The 13,760-nt window shown below is 39.0% G+C and overlaps 1 protein-coding gene across 1 annotated transcript in view; it reads right to left on the reverse strand.

Annotated features, from left to right (window-relative positions):
• The window catches only part of LOC137282385 (growth hormone-regulated TBC protein 1-like), a 32,320-nt gene that overhangs the window by 16,883 nt on the left and 1,677 nt on the right, over positions 1-13,760 (reverse strand). The window contains exon 2 of the mRNA XM_067814131.1: positions 31-182. Within this exon, the coding sequence (XP_067670232.1) occupies positions 31-182 (152 nt within the window). The remainder of the gene's footprint in view (positions 1-30; positions 183-13,760) is intronic.

Consider the following 13,760-nt stretch of genomic DNA (forward strand, 5'->3'; position numbering starts at 1 on the left):
TTAATTCCAGTATTTGACCAAAACACTAACTTTTTCTAGATTTTGAAAGTGCTGACTGATCAACGGTGTTTTTCCATCTCTGAGCGCGGCGTGCCAGCACTGACAGGTAGGAAGCCATGAAATCCTCATACGACTTAAAGTCAAAGTCCTCTGGTCGCTGAAACCCATAGCCATCAACTTTGCTGAAAAACAAAAAGTAAACCAAAGTCTTTACTTAAGACATCAAAGAAGATCCGGATAACAATTAATCTTCAGTAACCATTGCTTGTCGTTAGAGGCAACTAACGGAACTGTATAGTCAGGCTCACTGACTTGGCTTGACACACGTCATTGTATCCCATTTCTGTTAATCAATGATCTTGCTTATTGGATTGACTGGTGTAGACTTGAATAATTACAGGCTGCCATCATATTGTGTATTCAAGCTATACAACAGTAATCTGTAAATGATCGAGTCTAGACTAGACAATCTAATCATCAACATTATGAAGATCAATCTATGCAATTGGAAACTGATGATACGTTTCAGCAAAGTCAGCGAGCCTGACCTTCCAATACTGTTAGTTGCCTCTCACGAAAGATCATTTCTAAATGAGATCTTCACGGGTACGGCATATTGTGAGGAACATAATGGACATAAGAGAAAGTTAAGGCCTTCACTGCCATCTATTTTGTCAGTAGAAACAAGATTCTTTATTTTCAGATCATTTTGGAATTAGTGAGGAACTATATTTACACACATCTCTTATTTCTGCCTTGAATATAATTTAACATCACTGGGGTATATGTACACCTTTAACATCACTGCAGGTATATATACATCCTTAACATCACTGCGGGTATACATACATCCTTAACATCACTGTGGATATACATAGATCCTTAACATCACTGTTGGAATATATACATCCTTAACATCACTGCGGGTATATATACATCCTTAACATCACTGTGGGTATATGTAAATCTTGAACATTACTGCAGGTATACATACATCTTTAACTTTACTGCCGGTATATATACATCCTTAACATCACTGCAGGTATACATACATCCTTAACATCACTGGATATACATAGATCCTTAACATCACTGTTGGAATATATACATCCTTAACATCACTGTGGGTATATATACATCCTTAATATCACTGCGGGTATATATACATCTTCAACATCACTGCAGGTACATACATCTATCTATAACATCACTGTTTAACATCAGTGACTTTCTCAACAGTAATCTTTCTTAACTCAACGCAGAACATGAAGCAACCTTTACAGAATTCTTTGTGAAATTTCCTGATAATGATTGCACATGCATTATGCAAAGCCATTTATTCGTTTCCATGGTGAAGTTACCAATCTTTGCCATCAGTAATTGATTTTACAAAGGGCAGGCTGAGAACAGGCAGTGATACACTCTTACTTAGTGACAGCATTACACTACACAAGTACTTTACTACACTCAGCTACTACATTACTACACTAGGATACTAAACAGTACTACACAAGGCTACTACAGCACTAAACTAGGATACTACAGCACTAAACTAGGCTACCACAGCACTACACTAGGCTACTACAGAACTTCACTAGGATACTACAGCACTAAACTAGGCTACTACAGAACTTCACTAGGATACTACAGCACTAAACTAGGCTACCACAGCACTACACTAGGCTACTACAGAACTTCACTAGGATACTACAGCACTAAACTAGGCTACTACAGAACTTCACTAGGATACTACAGCACTAAACTAGGCTACCACAGCACTACACTAGGCTACTACAGAACTTCACTAGGATACTACAGCACTAAACTAGGCTACTACAGAACTTCACTAGGATACTACAGCACTAAACTAGGCTACCACAGCACTACACTAGGCTACTACAGAACTTCACTAGGATACTACAGCACTAAACTAGGATACTACAGCACTACACTAGGCTACTACAAAACTTCACTAGGCTACTACAAAGCTTCACTAGGCTACTACAAAACTACACTAGGCTACTACAGAATTTCAATACTACAGCACTACATAAGAACTACTACAGCACTACACTTGACTACTACATTACTTTACTAGGCTACTACAGCACTATACTAGGCTGCGTAGCTCATCCGTAATCATCTCCATTCGGCTTGGCTCCATGCCTATCATCCTCTCATGGATACACCATTAATGCCATGTCATGTTCAAGAACAGTTAACAGTAACACATGCCCATCAAGGATGGCGTCTTGCACAGTGGAAGAAAGTCCTTTTTAGTGATGAATCAAATTTCTGTCTGCAGATTAGAGATGGCAGAACTCGTGTTTAGTGACATCAAGGAGAATGTTTTCAACCTGACAATGTCATGGAGCATGACCGTTTCAGGGATAGTGTCATGGCTTGGGAAGAGATCCACTGGAACAGCAAAACTGTTGTGATAAACAGCACCCTCGCAGCTCAGTGATGTTGCAATCTGGTGATAACACCAGTGGTCATACCCTTCCTTAGTCAGTGTCACCGACACCTTTCCCAACAGGACAATGCACATACAGCTCACCAGACTCAAAGTCTGCTGCAGCACATCAGTGACGTCATAGCATGGCCAGCCAGGTCTCCAGACCTTGTGCCAATTGAACATGCCTGGGACGTACTTGGGAGAAGACTGCAGAGGAACCACCCTAACATCCAGACCGTCAACGACCTTGGCAATGCCTGTGACCTTGGCAATGCCTTGAAGTGGGGAAACATCACCCTTCACTGGTTTTGGCAGCTCATCAGAAGGATGAGAAAACGTTGTGTGGCGGTTCACCAACCTGAGGGCTGACACACTCGATATTGACCACTGTTTGAATGTGTCTATTTCACTGACTCATCCCTCTCACTTTGTAGTGCACAGGCTTTTCATTTTGTAATAACGTGCTTGTGTCAGTTTTGTAATCATAAATGGTCAAACTAAAGTTTAAAACGATCATGTGATTCTTATCCTCATTTCTTGCAGTTTCTGTGGAATACTAAACTTTTGCTACTGAGTATATATCACCCTAACACATCTAATTTTTCATTTTTTTGTGAATCATATACAAAATTATATTTTCCGACAAGTTTATCTTCATTGCAAAACCCTGATGCATGATGAAGCAGAGCAGTTGTAGTTGGTCATTACCGATCATCACTGACAGTTCCAACATATAAGACATCATGTTGCTGCAATAAATTATACAGACTTTTTTCTTTTTTGTAAAATTTAACTTGAACCTGTACAACTGAATTCATTGTTGTGTCTTTCTTTTGTATGTTTGCATTCCAGGTATATGATAGAGGTCTCTTAATAATCAAGTGTGAACCAGAAAACCCAGTGATTGACATCATGAGCAACGATCTACATAACTGGGATACTAGGACAGTTGGGATAATATTTCGTTAAAAACAGGTTGACAATATCCTGTAAATTGGACCTAGGATGCACAACAAAAGTACTGAAATAAACAATAATAAATAAATGCCCAATGGGATTGGAAATGAGTGAGTCAATGTTCCCTTGACCTTAAGTAACAATGAACGGGAGCCCTGACAAAAACACAGCTTCTCTTTCATGCTCTATTGACTGGTTTTATGCCACTTTCACCAATATTCAAACAATATCATGGGACAGTCATTTGAAATTGGCTTCACACATTGTACCCAGGCAGGGAATTGAATCAGAGTCTTTGGCATGGAGAACGAACACTTTAATCATATAGGATCCTGACTGCCCTCATATTCTATTACACAATACTGTGTGAATAGCACCACAATAATGTTGACAGCTCCTGCAATTTTCACGTGAGCAGTCCATGATGAAAACCCTTTAAAAAAGGTTTACCCACAACATGCTGAGGAAAGAAATTGAACAAGACTTGCATCACCAATATCTGATCAGTCCTCATCCCTGACCAGAAATTACATTGATTTCCTCCAAGAATAATCTAAAGGTAACAGACATCACTGTGGAAAACCAACATGATGATGGTATTTATCCCACACCTCAACTAACACAAGTTCATTCAGCAACAGATGGGAACAATGCATTCTGACTAATGATGGTGGAATGTGTCAGAATTCCTTCCTGTGACTTTCATTGATTCTCACAATATGGCGCCAGTCAATCTGTAAGCTAATTATTAAATCCATCTAGAAATATGCATCCATTGGGGTCTCAGACACGACAAATGGTCCCGACATTGTGATTAGTTGTGCAACAAGTAGTTTCCACTTCAGCATTGAGACATTGATATATTGAGGTGTTACATACAGTATGGTTCAAAATTATTGAGAATAGCTAAAGCATTTCATATTATTAAACGAGAACAAATCAGATAAAATTGAATGTATTGTGAAAGTGAACTGACCTTTTCATGTTGTGTAGGTAACAATTTAATATTTTATCAAGTCTCCTTGAGCTTCACGGCACAGTCTAAGACGGATAGGCATACTTCCTATCAGAGAGGTTAGTGTCTCGTGAGTTATGCTGTCCCAGTATCGGACCACTTCTCTCTTCATGTCTTCAATTTTTGTCAACCCCTTTTGATTCACACATTCCTTCATCATCCCCCAAATGTTCTCAATGGGATTTAAGTCAGGACTATATGCAGGAAATGGTAATGCAGTCACATTTTTCTCCTGAAACCACTGCTTGGCATGTTTTGCGGTGTGTTTAGGATCATTATCTTGCTGCAAAATCCAGTCATTTCCATAAAACACATGTGCACTTGGAACGAGAAAATTATCTAATATGTTAGTGTAGCGTTGACTTGTCAGATTTCCCTCAAACACACACAACGGGGTCGTTCCTAATAAGGATATCCCTCCCCATACATGAAACTCTGGGCTGTATTTAGGTCGTCGATACAACGGTGCTGACGCAGACTTTGTCCATATTTTCACATTATTGGGATATACCCATACTGAGCTTTCATTAGTAAAAATCACATTTTCCCAGTCAAAGTTTTCATGTGCCAAACACCACTCAACACGCCTGTCTTTATGTTCTTGTTTCATGAGAGGAGAAGGAATTCCAGTCTTTTTCTCCCATCCAAGATCAATCAAATTTCTTCTAACTGTAGATTTTGATACAACTGTTGATCCCCTTTCTATCATTTCATACCTGATGTTGGAGATGCTTGCCCTTTGCTTTTTAGACGCTAAAATTCCCAGCCGGACGCGATCTGAGAAGTCCAATTTTCTGGGTCTCCCTGCTCCTTTCTGGTGCCCAAAATCCTTTCCCTCTTTAACATTCTTCCTAATCCTATACACAGTAGAAAGAGGAGTTCCTGTTCTCTCTGCCAATGTATTTACATCATCAATTCCTTGATTACACAACTCAAAAATCAACCTTCTTTTATCTTCAGCAGACATTGTTGACAGTGCTGAGGAAAATGACGTCTGCTACAAACTCAGGGGAGGTAACTCTAATTGTACTATACTCAGTAGGCCAAGATGAGTTACCTCCCTTATACCATTACTTAGTTTTAAGTATCAGTGAATCAGTTGAGGTGTTAGGATAGCTCAAAGTAAGAAGAAAAATTCTCAATAATTATGAACCAGACTATATTTATCACTTAATGATACTGCTTTCTTAATTAACATGTTCTGGTTATTACTGGGGTCTCATTCAAAGCTTGTGATGTAGTCCGTCTCACAGCCCCTGAACCACATTACTTTCCCTTCAGGCTTGCCCTCCTGCAATGCCAGCCCTCAATGAAGCAAGTCTAGATTTCCTCAGGTTCTGAATCTCTGCACTCCCTTGGGGTCCTTTTCAGTTTAAATGAGTTTATTTGTTGCAATCAAAAATATAAATTCATGACTGTGGCATAGCCAAAGCTGGTGGAATGTTTCTGATCACCAAAGAATAAGTGACCTCAGTATGTGTGACTGTCAGTGCTCCAACAGTCATAACACAGGATGTCACAAATGAGCTACACCTATCTTACTCTAAGTAAGGAATCAAACCTCAATTTTTTCTGGCATGAACTGAGCTACCCACCTAGCCCAAGCACTATGTATATCCAAAGTCTACCAGGAATAATCTTAGTTTCTGTTGTTTAATACCACACTTTATGGCAGCAGTCTGTAAATAATCGAGTCTGGCTTTGACAATCCAGTGATCAACATCATGTGCATCGATCTATGCAACTGTTATATGTCAAACAAGTATCAGCAAGCAAGCAACTCATGCTGGCCTCTTACCAGCATGAGTTACTGAAGACCAATTTTAACCCAGATCTACTTTGAGTAATCAATGGGATGATTTTGTGAAGTCTGACGTACCTTATAAGAATATATACATAGAATTATGAACAACATGGTAATGTGTGTGCACGCATGTGCATGTTTGCATATATGGATGAAAGTACAATGCATCTTCATCTCTCTCTCTCTCTCTCTCTCTCTCTCTCTCTCTCTCTCTCTCTCTCTCTCACACACACACACACACACACACAGAGTATAGAATTACTAACATTTCAAACCTGACATATCTAAAATGCATTCCTGTCAATTTATGTCAATCCCACAAATCCAAAGGTGGGGATAATATCACTGAAGTGCAAATGAATCTGGTAAACATTGATCGGACAACATCTGGTCTGTCTGAACAAGCTAACCAGCTTAATGACCATCAATAACAACTCCAATATGTCCTACAGCTATTTCTCCAGCAAATGGGGTCATGCTGGTATGTTCAGTCAGTGCATACTGTCGTGATGCTAGCTGTTTGTTGTCTTAACATCACAGTCAGCTATATTCCATCCATACAATAACAGTAAACATGGTAAACAGCCAAGTCTAACAATCCAGTGATTGATGTCCTGATGACACACAATCCAGCTGGTACAAGAGTCTGAGCTTCAGTGTAGGTGCAACCACCTTAGGTTGCTAGGACCTGTTCAAAATGGAATCCCAGCCTACAACATAGGTGCAAACACCTTAGGTTGCAAGGGACCTTAATACAAACCGGAATCCCAAACTACAGTATAGGTGCAACCCCCACAGGGTGCTAGGGGCCTGTGCAAAATGTAATCCCAGTCCACAATATAGGTGCAACCACCTTAGGTTGCTAGGGACCTATGCAAACTGGAATCCCAGACTACAGTATAGGTGCAACCCCTACAGGGTGTTAGGGGCCTGTTCAAACTGGAATCCCAGTCTACAATATAGGTGCAACCACCTTAGGTTGCTAGGGACCTATACAAACTGAAATCCTAAACTACAATATAGGTGCAACCACCACAGTGTGCTCGGGACCTGTTCAAACTGGAATCCCAACCTACAATGCACATGCAACCAATATTGGTTGCCAGACCGTTGTCCTTTCATTAGTGATAACCATTTAATTTCATATTTTTTCCAGACAATGAAAATATAAGTTTTTTCACCCTTCAAAAAATAAAATCCTAATGTTTTTATTCGTCGAAATTATGAACTTACATGAAAATTCGACTATGATTGCTCTTTGCCCCATATACACTTCATAAACTGCCAAAAGTATTCAAAAGGAATATCACTGATAATTTTTTCCCTTGCTTCTAGTGTTTCTGAGGACAAAATACTGTACAACAAGAAATAAAATTTGTCTGACCTTAGTTCACTTTTTCAAAATTTTACAACAAAGAAGCTTTAACAGCACAGCACACTGAGCCAACCAAAGGAAAATTGATAATTTCACAGAAAATAATTTTGTAAAAATTATTCCTCATAGCTTTAGAGCTGTAGTCATAACTGTTTTCTCACTTCGTTTAATTGTAGAACAGAGCTGATAAATAAGAAAAATGTCAACTGTCATTTTATTTTATGCCTTATTTCATGTTCATTTTCATCAGTCAGTATCTACATTGTGAACCAAGGCTGTACATACAGTAATTCCTTTAGTGCTGCCGTCAACTGTGATCTTCATTAACATTGTCAGTGTGACCTTGAAGAGAAATAGCATGTTTGCTATCCTAGGATATCACTTGACAAACATACAAAAATAACACTGATTAAACACTGTGTTATTTGCAGCTCCATAGTGCCATAAGCCAACAATCAACAACTAATTAGCAATGCACTATCACTGTCCTCAAACCTCAGCAGGTGATACCGTTGCACATGAACAACATTTTTCAAAAAAATCTTGATGTGCTCTTGTGTTACTGCATACTCAGTTATTAAACAACATGTACCCTCGGGTTACTGTTAACTCAATCATGTATCATGAAATGATAATTCATACCAAAATTCTTTATTAATTGTAACCAGTACAAGCAATATATTAGCATTCAAATATGAGGAAAATATGAATGTAGAATATTAGTTTCATCATGTATCAGTTAAAGCTTAGACAAGACTCCTCTCAAAAGTAGTAAAGCTTATCTCACAGACATTCCATTGAAAAAGGTATAAGTAATGACCACACAATTTCACAGTTAGAATCCTAGCCTGAGGTAATCAGAACACTGTAAGACAAACCATTCACTAAAACAAGGGTTATGTCTAGACGGGTTAATAAACTGCTTTGATGAAGTAAACATGCCATCACCTACAGTAAAATAACATTATGCAAACACCAGTTAAGGGTCGTTAAAGATCCAGCCCAGAGTAAGCAATCAAGCATCCAGTAAATGTGCCAACAAGATTAATGTCACTTAGATAATAGGATTAAAAGATTAAGTACTCCCCCTGTCTGGTCACTGAAGTTGTAATGGTAAGACACACCCCACTTTGTTTATTCTGTATTTCATTGGCTATTGTAGGTTACACCCATTTTTTGTATCAGTCAGCAAATCAGAATCTTTGTAGTGTTTAAATTGTAGTTAAATAGTCTCCAACTTCATTTGTCCATCAGTAGGGTTTAGACTCCCAACACAGGTCAGCTCTAGCCCTCAGCCCAGAGGGTTGTACCGACTCTCTGTGGCCACCCTTGTTACTCCATCTCTTGTAAATAAAATTGTAATTAGCTTCTTGTGACTTCGGACTCTTTGCTGAGTTAATTCCCCCAAGCAAACCAGCACGCCAGTTAGATAAGGGATTTCACTGGTACCCTCACTTGGACCCGAGATCCATATCATAACACATGGCACAGCATGTACCCTTGTGATATTATATACTCAACGAATGGACAACAGGTACCCTTGTGATATTATATACTCAACGAATGGACAACAGGTACCCTTGTGATATTGTATACTCAACGAATGGACAACAGGTACCCTTGTGATATTGTATACTCAACGAATGGACAACAGGTACCCTTGTGATATTGTATACTCAACGAATGGACAACAGGTACCCTTGTGATATTGTATACTCAACGAATGGACAACAGGTACCCTTGTGATATTGTATACTCAACGAATGGACAACAGGTACCCTTGTGTTATTGTATACTCAACGAATGGACAACAGGTACCCTTGTGTTATTGTATACTCAGTGAATGGACAACAGGTACCCTTGTGATATTGTATACTTAGTGAATGGACAACAGGTACCCTTGTGATATTGTATACTCAACGAATGGACAACAGGTACCCTTGTGATATTGTATACTCAGGACAACAGGTACCCTTGTGATATTGTATACTCAGTGAATGGACAACAGGTACCCTTGTGATATTGTATACTCAACGAATGGACAACAGGTACCCTTGTGATATTGTATACTCAGTGAATGGACAACAGGTACCCTTGTGATATTGTATACTCAACGAATGGACAACAGGTACCCTTGTGATATTGTGTACTCAACGAATGGACAACAGGTACCCTTGTGATATTGTATACTCAACGAATGGACAACAGGTACCCTTGTGTTATTGTATACTCAACGAATGGACAACAGGTACCCTTGTGTTATTGTATACTCAGTGAATGGACAACAGGTACCCTTGTGATATTGTATACTCAACGAATGGACAACAGGTACCCTTGTGATATTGTATACTCAACGAATGGACAACAGGTACCCTTGTGATATTGTATACTCAGGACAACAGGTACCCTTGTGATATTGTATACTCAGTGAATGGACAACAGGTACCCTTGTGATATTGTATACTCAACGAATGGACAACAGGTACCCTTGTGATATTGTATACTCAGTGAATGGACAACAGGTACCCTTGTGATATTGTATACTCAACGAATGGACAACAGGTACCCTTGTGATATTGTGTACTCAACGAATGGACAACAGGTACCCTTGTGATATTGTATACTCAGTGAATGGACAACAGGTACCCTTGTGATATTGTATACTCAACGAATGGACAACAGGTACCCTTGTGTTATTGTATACTCAGTGAATGGACAACAGGTACCCTTGTGATATTGTATACTCAACGAATGGACAACAGGTACCCTTGTGATATTGTATACTCAGGACAACAGGTACCCTTGTGATATTGTATACTCAGTGAATGGACAACAGGTACCCTTGTGATATTGTATACTCAACGAATGGACAACAGGTACCCTTGTGATATTGTATACTCAGTGAATGGACAACAGGTACCCTTGTGATATTGTATACTCAACGAATGGACAACAGGTACCCTTGTGATATTGTATACTCAACGAATGGACAACAGGTACCCTTGTGATATTGTATACTCAGTGAATGGACAACAGGTACCCTTGTGATATTGTATACTCAACGAATGGACAACAGGTACCCTTGTGATATTGTATACTCAACGAATGGACAACAGGTACCCTTGTGTTATTGTATACTCAGTGAATGGACAACAGGTACCCTTGTGATATTGTATACTCAACGAATGGACAACAGGTACCCTTGTGATATTGTATACTCAGTGAATGGACAACAGGTACCCTTGTGATATTGTATACTCAGTGAATGGACAACAGGTACCCTTGTGATATTGTATACTCAACGAATGGACAACAGGTACCCTTGTGTTATTGTATACTCAGTGAATGGACAACAGGTACCCTTGTGATATTGTGTACTCAACGAATGTACAACAGGTACCCTTGTGATATTGTATACTCAACGAATGGACAACAGGTAGCCTTGTGATATTGTATACTCAACGAATGGACAACAGGTACCATTGTGTTATTGTATACTCAACGAATGGACAACAGGTACCCTTGTGTTATTGTATACTCAGCGAATGGACAACAGGTACCCTTGTGATATTGTATACTGAACGGATGGACAACAGGTACCCTTGTGATATTGTATACTCAACGAATGGACAACAGGTACCCTTGTGTTATTGTATACTCTATTAATGCACAACAGGTACCCTTGTGTTATTGTATACTCTATTAATGCACAACAGGTACCCTTGTGTTATTGTATACTCAGTGAATGGACAACAGGTACCCTTGTGATATTGTATACTCAATGAATGGACAACAGGTACCCTTGTGATATTGTATACTCAACGAATGGACAACAGGTACCCTTGTGATATTGTATACTCTATTAATGCACAACAGGTACCCTTGTGTTATTGTATACTCAGTGAATGGACAACAGGTACCCTTGTGATATTGTATACTCAATGAATGCACAACAGGTACCCTTGTGATATTGTATACTCAACGAATGGACAACAGGTACCCTTGTGATATTGTATACTCAACGAATGGACAACAGGTACCCTTGTGTTATTGTATACTCAACGAATGGACAACAGGTACCCTTGTGTTATTGTATACTCAGCGAATGGACAACAGGTACCCTTGTGATATTGTATACTGAACGAATGGACAACAGGTACCCTTGTGATATTGTATACTCAACGAATGGACAACAGGTACCCTTGTGTTATTGTATACTCTATTAATGCACAACAGGTACCCTTGTGTTATTGTATACTCTATTAATGCACAACAGGTACCCTTGTGTTATTGTATACTCAGTGAATGGACAACAGGTACCCTTGTGATATTGTATACTCAACGAATGGACAACAGGTACCCTTGTGATATTGTATACTCTATTAATGCACAACAGGTACCCTTGTGTTATTGTATACTCAGTGAATGGACAACAGGTACCCTTGTGATATTGTATACTCAATGAATGCACAACAGGTACCCTTGTGATATTGTATACTCAATGAATGGACAAGAGGTACCCTTGTGTTATTGTACACTCAATGAATGCACAACAGGTACCCTTGTGTTATTGTATACTCAATGACTGCAAATGTGCCCTAGTGTTACTCTGTACTCAGTGATTTGCACACATACTCTTGTGTTATTGTATTCTCAACGATTCCACTACATTTAACATTTGGGATAATACTTTCCTTGAAAAATACCAATTTTGGGGGTTATACCTTTTCAAATGTCCTTCAGACTTAGAATCCACACTTCCTAGACAAGATACCACAATGCAAAGAGAATTGTTACACAAGAAGAAAATGTAAACCAAAATTTACATGTTTTGACTACTGGTGTACGCAAAATACTGGTACTGTTAAAGGCAACCAGATTCCAAGATAAAATTGGTCCCATGGTGGATGTACCAACATCTCAGTATGTTTTCCTAACGGAGCTGGTGAGTGTGTTGCCTTTCTCTGAGTATGTTTGAATCCCAGAACAATAACATACTACATTTGAGTGAGTGAGTGAAGTTTTATGTAGCTTTTAGCAAGATTCCAGCAATATAATGGCAAGGGACAGCAAATATGGACTTCACACATTGTACCCATGTGGGGAATTAAACCTGGGCCTTCAGCGTGATGAGCAAACTCTTTAACAACTAGGCTACTCCAACCAGTCCAGTTACATATAACAACTTTCTGGTTGGCCTTATCTACCTGATCAAATGTGCTAGGATGCAGTGAAAGGTTTACATCTTTGGAAACATCAAAAATATCTTTATCTCACTCTCTCTTTCGCTGTGTTTGTGTCTTTGTGGGTAATGGAAAATGTCCAAGACACTCACCAGATTGATACAGTGAAGTCTTTCATGGAGAAACAGAATTTTTGATTCCCTAAGTGAGTTTGACTTGTAGCCATTCTTATTGCCTCAGGAGTAGTTTTAAGGAAAATGATATTTGAAACTGACAGGCTCCCTAAAGACAACCGTGGGTGCAAGATCAATGAGAAAATAATGTGGGGTGATATTGATCACAGGCGTGAAGGTGTGTGCATATTACAAGGTGGTGTGAAAAGTCAGCGCTAGACAGTCTACCAGGAAGAAACCCACAAAGATCACGCAACTATGATTCATGACACTCTTGATTATTCATGAACTGCTTTTGAAAATTCAAAAGCTCTAGGTTGTAAAGAGTCGTTGCTTATGTTAACTATGAATTCCTCCAGAAACACACACAAGAACCAAGGGCCTTGCACACGTACACAGTGCCCAGGGGTTCAAAAATGTTGGACAAGTGTCTTTAAGAAAGTGACTTGTCCTGACAAATTGTCCACTTGCCCTGAATTCTACAACATAATCCTGTTGATGTAATCATGAAAGAATTAATCAACAGAGTATCTGATGTTAATGTTTACTGGACCATTTATCGAAAAGTGATACATAGCAAACTTTAAGAAAGACAACCCTACTTAATTATCATTGCAAAATTTAATAGTTACATTTTGAACAGATATGAAATGAAATCCAAGTTTATTTGCAGTTGGAAATCATACACAAAAATTACCTAGTAGCCCATGGACAAGTAAGGTACTATTATTTGATTGCCTGAAATGAAAACTGACTCGTCCCAGGCATTGGGCCACGGGATTTGGAGTCCTGGTG

Source organism: Haliotis asinina, chromosome 4, assembly GCF_037392515.1.
Source record: "Haliotis asinina isolate JCU_RB_2024 chromosome 4, JCU_Hal_asi_v2, whole genome shotgun sequence".
Lineage (NCBI taxonomy): Eukaryota > Metazoa > Mollusca > Gastropoda > Lepetellida > Haliotidae > Haliotis > Haliotis asinina.